The sequence below is a fragment of the Apteryx rowi genome, unplaced genomic scaffold, assembly GCF_003343035.1.
Source record: "Apteryx rowi isolate R43461 unplaced genomic scaffold, aptRow1 scaffold_108, whole genome shotgun sequence".
Lineage (NCBI taxonomy): Eukaryota > Metazoa > Chordata > Aves > Apterygiformes > Apterygidae > Apteryx > Apteryx rowi.
The window spans coordinates 1,701,791-1,716,903 of NW_020447286.1; the positions used below are offsets into that span (position 1 = coordinate 1,701,791).

Sequence of the window (15,113 nt, forward strand, 5' to 3'; positions counted from 1 at the left end):
GACCGTGAAACATTACAAATAGTTCTATTTTTTTTTACTGCAGAATTCAGCTGATCTTGTACTGTAGCTGAGCACCGATTTAACAACAACTGTTTTCCTCTAGACTCACCATAAAAGGTCAACATTGAACACAAGGTTGAGCAGACCACAAACTCTTCAGGGGATGGAAGTATTTGTTGTTTTAGTGCCATGCATGACACCAGGCATTTTGTCAGTTCGGAACAAATAATAGCAATGATGCTTTAGGAATACTCACACTCTCTGCTGACCAGTTACATCAGCTACTAGAAGGTACAGAAAACAATTATTCTTTGAGACTGTAATAATAGAAAGTACAAAGGGGCATACTAGGGCTAATAAACACCTACAAATAGCTGAAAAGGATTGCAGAAACCTAACATTTTTAAAGCTCAGAGTAAATTAGTTTGTAAACAACTGGTTACTAAAAGCTGTGTTTACTATAAAATTATTACTTCAAACACTAATACAGCCTGAGATTTCTTTGGTTTATATGTTCTAAATTGAACAATTTACAATAATATTACTAAAGCAAATTAAGAATAATGGAAATGCAGGTCATATACTGTTTAATTAACCCACAATGGCATGTTCATTTGTCATGGATGCAAGTAAATGAAAATTGTTTTAGTAATTTAATTGGAAAACTGCTTAAAAGAACCCGAGAAAGAGAATGTGATCTCAACAGCTGGACATCTGACAGTGGTTATCAGCTATGTGCTGAAATATAATTACTAAGGTAATTGTTATCTTCTTATCATTGAAGTAAATATTGAATTGCCTGGTTTTTATTGAGTGGAAAATGAGATATCAAAATAATGTTGAAAACATAAACTGAGATGACTTTGTGGATTGGAATATTATTATATAATTTAAAATGTGTATTATAAAATATATATTTAAATATACGATATACACTATAATATAGCTTAATATAAAGATAGTGTTTCCATTAATGTACAAGGGCAGAAAGATCCACACATCTGATTTTCATGCATATTCAATTGTAAAATGCAATGTTCAAAAGTATCTTAAAGACTCAAAAACTAAAAAGAAAATAAAAGAAATCTACTTCATGTTTGTTTGGTTGGCTGCTTGGTTTTTAAAAATGGTGTTACTTTTAAGCCAATATCATGAGTGCCTCCGACTAGCAATATAGCTTGCACTGTAAAGCATGCAGGCCAGAGCAGGAAACTGTGGTGTGAGTAAGTATGGAATCTGATCCCCCTATGGAGCCACTTGTCTTTTATGGAGTTCATCACAGGAAAAACAGGGTGTATTATAATTGCAGAACCATCTACAGAGCCTTGGGTGAGGGGGGTGGGTTCCTTGTTTAAGTTTGACTAGAGGACAGGAGTTAGCTGTGGAAGTACTCTGATAAAAACTTGGAGTTCTACACTTTATCAAGAAACCCAAATACCATTGCAGGTACCTAACTCTTCAGATGTTCAGACTGAAAATATGAAAATAAGTAGATGGTAGCATGTATACTAAAATAAAGTCAGTACAGAATCTGTAACATTTGTATGTAAAGATAAAAACATAAAATATTATGTACATGAGGTAAATAGTCTCATTTTGAACTAAAGAAATCAACAGTAGGATACATATTTTCATGAATCTTTGAAAGAGATGGAAAATCAAGGGGATTTTCATAATAAGTTTCACTTTAATGGGAGAGACATTTTTAACCCTCCCTTGATAAAACAATGACTACAAACAGGCTTTCTTCAATTCAGTTTTATAGATTCACTAAATCTATAAATAAATAAAACATTCATCCAGTAAGTTTAAATAAATAAAACATTCAGCCAGTAAGTTTACAGGGTATCATTCCACCTCAGTTAGAGGTTAGTGTTACTACGATTTTGTATTGTGGTAGCAACTGGAGATCCTTAGATTTTCATGTTCTGCTTTACCATGACACTGCAAGTACGATATACCAAAATGTCCTTGCCTAAAGGAGTTACAATCTCAGAATCTGCAGATATAAAAAAAGTTTATATTTCTTTTCAGATAGCAATGGTGGCTTTTTATTTCAAATTGAAATTTCTCTAAGTTTAAATAGATGTTAATCTAAACCGCACTTCAGTAGTTGAGACTCTTCCACTGAATTATTTGGCCTTTGGATGAAGCTTATATCCAATTTGTTGGGTTTTTTTCCTTCAGTAGGTCAGTTTTGCCACAATGGCAAAATAAATGGTCACCGGAGGCAGTAAAATGTTCAATGTGAATTTCTCTGTGTGAATAAGGCTGAGGAGGAAAACCATTTGCTGCTTTGCCTTGGGCAACAGCACCACTACAGCTAACCCTTCCAATACCAAGGAGGAGTAGTATTCATCTGGTTATGACAGTGCATGAAAAAAAACAAAAAAAACCCCACATGACAATGAAGCTAGATTTTGGAGTAAAAACAAGCTTTGATAATGTTCACCCCACAAAGAAAAAAAGTTATTTTTCCACATCTTTGCCTGTTTTGCATTTATGATGATTTTTATAGTAATGATAACTTTCTGTGCACTGCCATTGTAATACTAAGCCTGACAGTGTAATACTAAGTCTCTTAAAGACCTTTACCAAAGCAACTAAAAAACAAAGTATACACCATGCCCATAAAATTCACATTATCTTTCAAACTTAATTACTGCAACATAGATTCCCAAATAACAAAGTAATTACTACAAAGAGGCAAAATTTGAGCTTTTTCTGAAGGTGCTGGGATTTATCTTGAAATCATATAAGGACGTATACATTTCAGAGTTGTCATCACTTGGGGAAGTAGGTCATCTTCATGTTGTCATATTCTGTATCTCATCTGTTCATAATAAAGTGGAATATTCAACAGTCCCAACTCTTTTACACTTAAAAATTGTGTGATAGGCACTAAAGAAGCAGATAATTTCCCATGTATGGGAAAAATCACTCCTTTCTCTATATTTTTTCTGGTAAATCTGCTACAGAAATATGCTGCAATATTTACACCTTTAACACTTGGTGTGGGAGAAAAAGAAGGGCTCATAGGCGACAACAAAACAGTTGACAAGTTTCCAAGAGTGCTTTAGGGTTTTCTGGAGCCAAAGCCTCAGGGCGTTAGAAATGTCTTCCTGCTTGCTTTACCACTCTATAAAATAGACCTTTAAGGTTTTAGATTTTAGAGGTATTCTTTGAATCCTTTTCATTGAATAATATTGGTACAGTTTGTGGTGCCAGGGTATTAATTTTTAGCAGGTTCTCTTTAAGAGGATAATAACAAGTTAGAAAAGAATTTCTTGAGATGTACCAACACTTTAGAAACACAAATGGATTGTTTGGCACCTTTGTGAGCTTTTACACTATTGTTATCAGTTAAGTATCCAAGACCTGCCTGTTCAGATGGTCACAATCCTTGAAATCTTCTGTTAGTGAGCATACACAAATTTGAATGGAAGACATTGAAGATATGGAAAAAAGCAAAAAAGAGGGGAAGGTCCAAGTAATTGCTGCATATAATCACTGCAATCAAGAATAAATTTCCGGAGTAGATTACAGGGTAGCTATGCACCCAATTTACTGGTCAATTTTATTTCATTGCCATTGTTACTTCTCCCATACCCATATTTTTTGCTATTTTTTGCGATTTCTTCTAGGTCAAAAACCAGGAGGAGATTTACTAGGTCAAATGTAGACATCAGTAACTGATCTAGTCAGCTAGACTCTTGCTCTATAGTTGGTAGACAGGAATAGGTACTTCTACAACCTCATTCATCCTATCCTCATGCTATCCTAGTGTCCTAAAATAGGCAAGATTAACTACCCTCTAAATGTGCCTGGTTTTCTCCATTGAAAGTAAAAGTCACCAACATCAGGTTTAAATGTCTACACAATATATATCTGCAGTTTAGTGGTGAAAAATCCTAAATCCTATTTTCTTACCTGCTTAGATAGTGCCTGAACCAGTAGATTCTTGGATGCTTGAACAATGGTAGGTTTCAATTAAGAATTAACAGCCTAAAGAAAGTGTTCAGTTGGATCATACTGAATAATTATACAGTAATTTCAATAAGCCTGAATTTAAGTGAATTGAGTATATGCCCTCTAATCTTCTGGAATATTTTTTTCTCCCTGTAAAAACATAGAATATATTTTTCTTTAAGAGCTGTTGGAAGATACTTAAAGTAACAGAAAACAACAACAGCAACAAAAAATCAAGAGGCAATTTTTATGGAGTTTAATGAGAGTTTTACTCTGTAAGGTTTTATTCTAAAGATGGCAAGCTAAAACAGTATTCATAAATTTAGCATTACTTTTATTAGAAGTGCTTTCTTTCCTTCAGTAATGATTAGAATTCCCATAATCCAGGACAGAAGATTATGGACTGCAGCCATAGACTAAAACAGATTTTATTTTTATTGCTGCCCATCAGATAGCAAGAAGTAAAAAAGGTCAAGTGCTTTACAGAAGTGATTTTCAGCATGCAGAATGACAAGTGATCAACAAGACTGTATGCTAAGCTATCAGATTTTGCAACTAATACCGTCACTGCCAGTGACAATGCTTTTAAATAGGCAAAGGTTAAATATCAATTGTTTGGGTTTTTTTTTTTGCTCGGTGTGTCTGTTACACTTCAGAGTTGACATAACTGGAGAGAAGGAAGATTGATTTTCTTCTTATTTTGATATTAGTTGTATCCTTTGAAAAACCAACTGAAGTCTTTTCAGAATTTGGTGCATATACCGTAACTGAGCTTTGTAAGCCTGCACAGCAATAATTGACTTCAGTAGCTATGCACAGCAGTATCCAGCCAGGATACAGCTAATACTTCTACTCATGCATACAGCAGAAATAGATGTCTCTCACTCCTTTCTGCTATATTAGTTTCCCAATGATAACAGAAATAAGTGTATAAAATCCATATTTTTATCATTAACACTAGTTTTTGTGGCTTTTTAATGTATGTGCCCACAATCAGAGGTGTTTCATCACCACTGCCTGCCACCTAAAATGTGGTAACTAGGTATATACACAACTCTGCAAAGAAAAGAATTTAAAATAATATACTTTATTTCATAGAAAAGTAAGCTTGATCAATTAATGACAATGATATGAGAAGCTGAGGTAACTTGGTCTTTCTCAATAACATGCTGAAAGCCTTCATGTCAGATGGAGAGAAAAGCTGGTTATCTTTTTGCATCGTTCATATTACAGTCTGATTGTAATGTCAAACAGAAAAAAAAAAAGTCATTTTAAGACTATAAAAGTTATCTTTTTCTCTTCTGTTGACAAACTTTTTTCTCCATGAATACCTACTTTTCTTTAATTTTACATCTTTTCTTTATCTAAAAGAAGTTTCATGGATTTCTGTGATCTCTCTTTGGAGGCTGTGCTAAAAGCTATGAATGTCTTCAGTGTTATTAATATAATGTATACCGTTTGTTACAGGAATGTAGTTTGTAAAACTGGTAGGATTTTATGGATCATTTTGTTGGCAATTGCATCATATTTTGAAATCAGCTAAGTTTCTCATTACCACCACTCCTATTCTATGGTACTCCAAACTTCAAATCACTACTGGTTAGAAAGTGTCTTCTAGTTTCCAGCTTAAATTTATCCATGAGCAAATTACATCCATTTGGTTTTGGGCCAAAATGCCTCACCTTCTCTACAAGTCGTATTTGCAGGCCTCATTTTGCTGGGCTGAATTAGCCATATTCTTTTAATCTCTTCTCCAAAGATCAGCCATCTCACTAAGCATTTGTTTAGGTACTTGGGGCCAAATCCAAAATTATGTTTAAGAGCATAAGTAACATTTAGACAAAATTTACATACATAAATCCTGGAAAACTACCTGTGACCTCCACAGACACAATGCGTCTGTGAAAACATTTCTGTATTTTACTAATTCTGGCCTCCATATAGCTTACTATGGCTCCTGGCTGCTTAGCCAGTTACCTCCTGGGCCTGACACTCTCTGGAAACAAAAATGTGTGGGGTTTTTTGTATTTTTTGTATTTTTTCTCATGTAAGATGTGCAGCCAGATTTGGTGGTCATGCTCTGAATACATGTGACTCCCTCCATCAGTCTGTAAAATAGTGATGATAACTTTTTAACACACATTAGCTTAGCAATTTGATTATTTCCCCAGGCAGCAGGAGATCTTATGCCTCGGTGTGTGGGATTTGAATTCACAGTTCAGCCATCCCAAAGAAGTGCTCTGACCACCAGATGTATTCTAGCTGAGAGTGTAACCTTCCCTCTCTGAGTCACTCTGTTCAGGCAACTTCTGCCAGGTACAGAGAGACTCAGAAAGAAAAATATAATGAGTTTAAGATTACAGAGGGATTATTTATTGATGAATACACACAGCAGACCATTAGGACTGAAGAACTAGTATTAATATACTCACTACCCCTGATGAGACTCTTGAATAGCTTGTGGGTGGACAATCATCCATCAGATGAGAAAGGGTCAGCTTCTCTTGCCCCTTAGGACAGGCTCGTTGCCACTGTTGCTGAGTTGCTGCCATCCAGTTCAGTGATTTTTTCTTTTGGTTTTGCGTCTTTTCATGTTCGTATTTCTCCTCTGGAATTCTTGAGCTGGTGCCTCAACAATTACACTCTTTTTTTATTTTCTCACATTCCCCATGTTCCACTTTCTCTTATGTGCTTTCTCACAGTCAAGATCATAACAGTCACTTTCTCGGTAAAACTGAGTTGAGGTGGCACAGCCGTGCTGCACAGACCTAGGACTTGCATTGCAAACAACTGAGCCTCTGGGCTGATTTCAAGAGTCCCTTCCATTCTCCTCTTTGAAAAAGGGCCACTCTGTAGCAAGCAAAACAGGGATCTCACAAGAGGAAGATTGTCTCCAACCTGATGTTATGATATATTTTTCCAGAGCAGAAGGATGTGAAGGCTTACCAAGCTTGAATACATATCTACTTTTAAATAAATAAATAAATAAATAAATAAATAAAATAATCTAGGATGATCCTCCATATAGGGAGTTTTTTTGCACCTGGCAATCTGTACTACCCCAGTTTGACTAATCATTCCTTGGTGGCACAAGATCAGCTGTTTTCCTGGAATCCTGATATACTTAGTCTGTAACAACTCCATTTTTACCTAGAAAATAAATGATATTATCCAAGAAAAATATAAGGTTAATATGATGCAGTCTTCCTCCAGTAAACCCATGTTGCCTTTTAGTAGATGACTTTCTTTCTAACTCAGCGTTCAATTTACCTTTCTTTCAAATTGTGTTGGAGTATCAGACCTCTAGTTACCAGTTGCAGTTTTTTACTCATTTTAAATAAGGGAAAGTGTGAGTTGAACAAGGGTAATCTGTGTGTTGCTCAGTTTGGATGGATAATGTATAGCTCATAATTTCTTGGTATTTGGTTTGTTATACCAGTATCCCCTAATGAAAGCTATTAGCTCATGATTATATATTTCTACCTCCAATATGATAATTTCCATCCAGTGCTCAATTCTTGTTGACATTTACTTGAGTCCAATCTCACTATCATAAAATGTGAGATTAAAGCATGTATTATTTGGACCATACCTTTAATTCTGAATCCATCCTAACTGCATTGTGAGCTATATTCTTTTTCCTACAAGGCTAGCAAATATTTTTTCGTTTGTTTAAAACTCCTTTGCGGTATCTGACTTAACTCAATTCTTTGAAATTCTTTCCACATTCCTGCTCTTTCTGGTCTTCAAGGTGTAGTTTTCTATGCTCATCAGACTGTTTTCCATTTCTTTATAGCTCTTTGTTTATTCTTTCCATCTTCATGAGTGGTTTATTCATATAAGATCTCAGAAACCTGCTGTACATGTTTGTGAAAATAAAACCAAAAGCAATTAAAAGTATCTGGGGTAAAATTGTCTTTGAGTCTTAGAACAACTAGGTTATGTTAATATTTATGCCAGAAATGTTTTATTTTTAAATGTCTGTTTCTTTCGCTTTTTAAGAAACATGTACTCAAACCTATGCATAATAACAAAGAAAGAAAAAGATGACAAATCTGAGTAGAAAGAAAAATATTTTAGTGACCTTCTATCCTCCTAGTGTTTTTTGTAAGGCAATTAATAGGGTTTTTTTTTCCATAGTTATACTCATTTCCTTAGAATTACTGGATGGAATTTGATAAAAAGTATTTGGTTTTGCAATGCCCTTATTGTATACAGTTAGATGAGAAGGGAAATGATTTCTCAGAGATTTGGTGTTTTTTTTTTTCCTTTTCTATACTAGTTATACGTTGTTGTTGCTTTTTTTTCAATGGGAGTGGGAGCAGTGGAGAGGAGGTATTAGGAAGGGATAAAGATATGATCCAAACATACCAAAGAAAGTAGTTGGTTGTTCTCTAAGTTAAACTACAAGCATTTGCATTCCATTGCAAATTTAGAGATGGTTTGTGCAGAGAAGCATTTAGCTTCACCTTCATATATATATGTCAACTACTCTTAGTTCCTACACCTTCAGGTAGAGAAAAATTCTAGTTTACCAATGAGTGTTTACCAGGAGTGGATAATGAATTGATCAACATACTGCAATGAAAAATCCTTGATTGGCAGGAAGATGGAATAGTTGACCTATTATTTTTTAGTTGAACTCCGACATTGGGATATAGCAATAGAAAAGCACAGGAAGTCAGATGCTTAAGCTCTTATACAACACTTGAAAAATAGACAGTAGCAATGAATGTTAGATTTATGCCATTTTCATGATGGCATTTGTTTCTTATTAAACTGAATGAGGAGAACATTGTGACATGGCTACTGTCCAGCAGTATGTCCAGTCGGGATTGCTGAAAACGCAGAGACAGAGCTATGGATTCAGAATGTTAAAGCACACTAGTATCACTTATGATATCAATAATCTCTTCTGCAAATTCAGGAACCAAAGGGTGTGAGGATTTCCTCTAGTGAAGGCTGCTGAAGGAAGCTGATGCCCATTTCCCAAGTCCTAAAAAATTTGGGTTGACAGACTAACTGAAAAGGTAAAAGCTTGTATTCAGGACACGAGGCTAGGAAAAGACACGACTGAAACTGAAGCATATGACTTCATAGTACAAAATTTGATTTTACAGAGTACCATTCTGACAGAGAACTAGGAGCTAGGGGCTGGTGATGTAAGATTTTTATAGATTCTTTTGCGATCAAATATCCATGTGATTATAAACATTTGCATTGTATTTTAAAATGCATAACTTAGGAGAACTATTTGCCACACCTATATAGCAATGCTAAAATATAAAGTGGTAAATAGATGCAAATATAACCAACGTTCAAGAGGACAATGGCACGGGTCATTAAATCACCACATATCTGGACAATTCCAGGTCATTTCAGTAGAATCACTGCATCAGTATGGCAGGCAAGACTGGGACTTCCATCTCTTGACAAGATTTAGCTCAGTTTGCCAATTTAATTATCAGTATTTTCCTTTTTAAGGAACTGTTTCTACTAAATGCTCAGCACAAAACACAGTCTGTGAGTTGGAGAGCTTTACTCTAAGGAAAGATACTGAGTAGGGATATGTAATGAAGTTGAGAGGAAGCAGAGGCTAGGTCGCTGCCTGTTTCGGTTTTTAAACACTTCCTTACTATTAATAAAGTTACTGAAGATGTTATAGGCAATTCAGAAAATATAGACCCTGTGAAGTATTTAAATGTAGGGAGGAAAGTCACTTGATGAATCTGAGAAGGGGTAAGTGTATGAGCAATGAGGAGGTTGTGGTTGAAGAGGTGCTAAATGGGATCTACGTAACCAGCAGAGCTAGGATGAGAAGTGATAAGAGCCGAATGTGGATATATAGAAAAGATATAATCATGTAGACCCTAGAAACTGGAAATATTGCAGGAAATAAATGGAAATTATGCCATGCACAAACATCACTATGAAAAGGACATATGCATTTAATGTATTAAGTAACATGCTCATTAAGGACACATATGTAGCACATATGTGAAAATCAACAAACTCTTGAATAATATTTCATGGTAGAAACCACATGGTTATGTCTTCATGAAGCTAAAGATGGCTAAGGCTAGATTCTCACGCTTAATAACCTGGGACTATTACCTTATTCCCACACCCAGAGTAACAGAAACTATAGTAACACAAATAATAATGGTAATACTTCTACTCATATTCATGAAACAAAGTATTTGTCAGACTGATTGAGAGGGGCAGACTGGCCCACTTTTCTTGTGTTAAAAGCTTTTTGGCCTTCTTTAATATAAAAATTGCCTTTAATATAAAATTGATCTATCATAATTATCTAGTAATCTTTGTGTAGCAATTTTTTCAGTCTTATGAAAAACAGAATTGGGGATACTGTGAAATCTGTTCTTCTTTCTGTAGTCTATTTTTACTAAACATTATCTGGTATACTTAGTCACCTAGAAACTCCTGATGTTATTAACATCATGATTTTCCATGGGTTTATGGCCAAATTTGTTTCCAGCTGCACTATTTCTCTGATATTATAAAAGTTAATTCACAGCATAATTATGTTTTCTGCTATTGCTTTCTAATTTGTAAACAGGAAAAACTATGCTGCCCCCAAAAAAGGAAGAAACTGCAGTAAAAATTCCAGAAAAAGCCCTCTAGCAGAAATATTTTTCAAGAAAACTAACTTTTATTTTACATATTAATCAAAAATGAAGTTACTTTTTTATTTTTATTTTTTTTTAATTAGCGCTTCTCAAACAGGTGGCATGGTTAGTTGTAACATTTCAGATCCTATGGAGGAGGCTAATCTCCTTTTATGGGTTGTATTGCCATGCTTTTTTCTACAACAAAACCAAAACTAAAACCAGACCTGAAAGTCTGATATAGATTCCCTTTCAGTTTGGAGTGGCACAGGGTAGATTATTAGGGGCTTAATTAGATAGAGCTTATTCAGTGTGTAAACTCCATTTATTGGGACAAAATTGTCAAATACTTTGTATATTTATTTGTGTCAATTATTAATACTCACTAGTTTAGTCATTTTTTAAAAAATAGGATAGTAAATAGACAAGGCTATTGTTAGATGAGCTGAGTGATAATACGTGCATTCTTGCATTCTTTGTACCTGAAACATAATTTTTTCAGGCAAAGAAAAATATTTTATACATTAAATAGTCCCTCCTTAGTTGCAGTTCAACAGAATTATCCTATTCAAGCTTTTCCTGCTAGATTTTGTTTCCCATTCAGTTGTCATTTCATCTGCAATTCTTGTAAATTATTAATCTTTGTATATCACTTGTTAGTTTAAATAGCTATTTTTGCAAATGGGTGGCGCAATAGTACTTATAGATACTTTATAGATATAAATAAAAATAAAAAATAAATAGATTAAATAAAATTAATAAAAATATTAAAAACAGGAAAACTGTAAAGCTGTGTAATAGTGGGATTTGGGTCTGAAATATGTGGACTGACTTCAGAAACTAGGACTTTGGTAGATTGTAGATAGTTCCAAAAATTGTCTCAAACCAGCTAATCTCAAAATGGTGTAATTTCTGAAGATAACTAAAAATCATGCTATCCTAGACAGACCTGTTCTGCACAAGAAGTTTCTTAAGAACCAAAATATCATCAGACATATCCTGGTTGGGAGGCGAAAGCTGTGTGCATGAGCTCCATCATTAGACATGCATAGAGAGATGCTTCACTTCTGCTTAACTATCTGAAAAGCCAAATGTGGCCATATCATGACCAGCTCTATCATACTGTTGTGTTTGTTCAGAAGTGTCATAACAATGACAGTGTTAACAAATTCAGGAGTGATTGTTTAGTGTACAAAGTGCATTTGAGACCTTCTTCACCCAGAGAGGACTTGAACTCACAGGTCTCATATCCTGGCATCACCAAGCTTTAAGGTACTCCTAGCTTTTTCCTACTCATGATAGGAAAACTTGCCACTTCTTTGTTGAAGTTGAGTCCTTCTTTATACAAAAAAGGCAGGATTCATGGAATTGGAAGGAGAGCGGGGAGTCTGATACCTACACCTCTGTCATTAGAGCACCCTTTGCTGCCACAGGGCGGGCCTGGAGTTCCAAGCGCTGCCCTTGGTGTTACCTCATTTATTACTCAGTGACTCTTTCATATAAAATGCATGAATGGTTCTGGGATTAGACCCTCTCCCAGGTACACCTTCTTTCAACTCAGTGCCACATCTTCTGGGCTACATTCTGAAATATCCAATGGTATAAAACTGAACAGTCATCTGTACTATCATAATATTATCAGTAATATATAATTACTACTGGAACAATTTTTTTCTGTTTTTCATATAATTTGTTTTCATTAGGTCACTAAGTTCTCTAAATCATAGAAATACAATAAGTAAACTGATGGGGCCTGTTGTTTTTATTTATTATTATTATTATTATTATTATTAGTGCTTTTCTGTGTCTTAGGATTTCGTTTTGCTAACCTACTGCAACTGTATCCAAAACTCCACTGGAAACAGCCTGATTTTCCCTCTCATGTAATAGACAGGCAATTACCAACAAGATCTTTTGGACAGATATATGCAGTTGTCCTTTCTTCTCATTTTCAGGGAAGAACAGAAAAAGGAGCCAGTGTGCATCAGGGATTGAGCAGGGAAGGAGAGGAAACAGATGTTCTTCCTTTTGGGCTAGAGCCATATTAAATTTATATACTGATGCATAACATAGAAAACAAGAAAATCCTAGTGAGAAAGATAATTTCTAAAGAGAAACACAAAGAGCCATGAGTCCCAAACCGTCCCCTTTTCCTCAGATTTCCAAAACTGGAGGGAGCTATTGACAGATGATAGAGGCTTTACAAAATGGTAGATGTTAGAAATATATAAGTAAACTGTGTACATAAAGATCATCAGTGCTTTGGAATGATGTAATTGTTACCGTTTTTCACAACGTATTTCTGTACTTGTTCAGCTTGGCCTTCTGGAACCTGACATACTTCATTTCTTTTAGAAAGGTCTTGTGGATCTTTCTGCAAAGACAAGATAAACCAAGAAATAATATTTCAATATGCATAGCATTCAAATTAGAAGCATTTTAATGACAACTGTAGCAGCTGAAAACACAATACAGTTTTTCTGTTAAGTATTCAAGTCGATAACTTCATATGTTTATTGTATTATAGGTGCAGGAATGGCTGTGCTTAAACTGCCAGACCCAAAGGGCAATGTCAGGACAACTTGGGGATATGGGCAAGGTGCCAATTCCGAAACCAGTCCCTTCACAACCGATATCCAAACCACCTGTCCCTCCTCAAAAACAGCCTGTGTCTACTGTCTCACATTCCCCTCAGAAGACTTCCACACCATCCACTCAAACAGCAGAAAAATTAAAAGAAGAACCCAGCATTCAGCAGGAAGTTCCAAAACATCAACAGGGGAGATTGGAAAAAACATTGTCAGCTGATAAAATCCAACAAGGAATTCAAAAAGAAGATCCAAAAGTTAAGCAGGGCAAACTTGCCAAGATACCCTCAGCTGATAAACTCCAGCGTGTCTCTCAGAAGGAAGACCCAAGACTCCAGCAAGCAAAACTGATGAAGACAACCTCATCTGATAAAATTTTACATGGAGTTCAGAAGGAAGATGCAAAATTTCAAGAGGCGAAACTGGCAAAGACATCTTCAGCCGATAAAATTTTGCATGGAGTTCAGAAGGAAGACATAAAACTTCAAGAGGCAAAATTGACAAAGATACCCTCAGCTGACAAAATTTTACATGGAATTCAGAAAGAAGACCCAAAGCTTCAACAGATGAAAATGCCAAAGGCACTGTCAGCTGACAAAATCCAACCTGCAGATCAAAAGGAAGATGCACAACAGGTGAAATTGTTAAAGGCAATTTCAGCTGATAAAATCCAACATGGAATTCAGAAAGAAGATCCAAGACTTCAAGATGAGAAAATAGTGGAGACTTCTTCAGCTGACAAAATCCAGCATGAAATCCAGAAAGAAGAATCAGAACTTCAGCAGGGGAAACTGTCAAAGACACTTTCAGCAGATAAAATTCCTACAACAGTAAGTTCAGATCAAAAGAAACCCCTAAGCAAACTGGAAGAAGAGAAAAAATCTGTGCTCCTGGAAAAGAAAGCACCACATCCAGAGGACAAAAAAGAGCAATTTACAGCTGAATCTAAAGACCAAGTTGCTGAACAGAAAGCAGAAGTTAAAGCACCCCCTAAGGAATTGAAAGCTATGAAACAAGAGGATGATAAGAAAGAGGATTTGACAACTGGAATTCCACAAATGGTTTCAAAAGCTGAAAAGGCTCAGGAAGAAGAAATCCCTGCTCAGACAGCACCTTCGCCAAGATCTGACCTTGTAGAAACAGTGAAAGAAAAAACAGTAAGTGTGGTTTTTTTTATCCCCCCTCATCCCCTCAGGCTGCAATAAGCAATGTAGAATCCAAACCCTATAGATCCTGTCCTTTTAATCTTCCTGCTCTTTACCTTTAGTCTCTGTACGTGATGATTCTCAATGATTAAATCAATTACTCCTGTTGAGTAAAAGTTTTCACCAGTTAGTCCTATGCTCTATTTTTCAATAATCTTTGCATGATTTTCAGTCTCAAATAATTCACCATTTGAAACTAAAGAAATGTTCCTGTTTTAATCAGCTTCAAACATTTCTGATTTAACTGCTTCTGTAGATTCTCGGGACTTTGGAGCTTAACTGTTGAAGCTGGAACATTTTCATAGTTCCCAATCCCAGAAAAAATAAGATGTAACAGTCAGGTGTACAGTGGTTTGCAATACCAAAATATAATAAACATTTGAGGAATATTTTGTGGTGCCTGAACATGGTATGTTAACATATGTAACCTTTACATCTTTTTAATATTTCATTTGTCTATCTCATGTGGAAAAGTATTTCAGGTAGGTTCTTGATGGACTCTCTAGTCACATGAATGGATGAGCTAATGGTAGCGTGTGCTAGAGGGCTGGATGTGCAGTGATCAACAAGTCATTTATCAGCTGAAGTGGGTTATCTACACAACTTGTGGAGGAATGAAAAATGATGCTTTTTTATATCAGTACCCCAAATTAGGTGCTGATTATTCTCATATGAAAGTAGGAGTAGGTGTAATAAAAGTCTTTTGTCTTTGCCAGAGTAAG

General features: G+C 35.4%; 1 protein-coding gene across 1 annotated transcript in view; it reads left to right on the plus strand.

Annotated features, from left to right (window-relative positions):
• PCLO (piccolo presynaptic cytomatrix protein) overlaps positions 1-15,113 on the plus strand; it is a 371,358-nt gene that overhangs the window by 151,429 nt on the left and 204,816 nt on the right. Inside the window, exons 4-5 of the mRNA XM_026071312.1 lie at positions 13,126-13,527; positions 13,603-14,343. Of these exons, the coding sequence (XP_025927097.1) occupies positions 13,126-13,527; positions 13,603-14,343 (1,143 nt within the window). The remainder of the gene's footprint in view (positions 1-13,125; positions 13,528-13,602; positions 14,344-15,113) is intronic.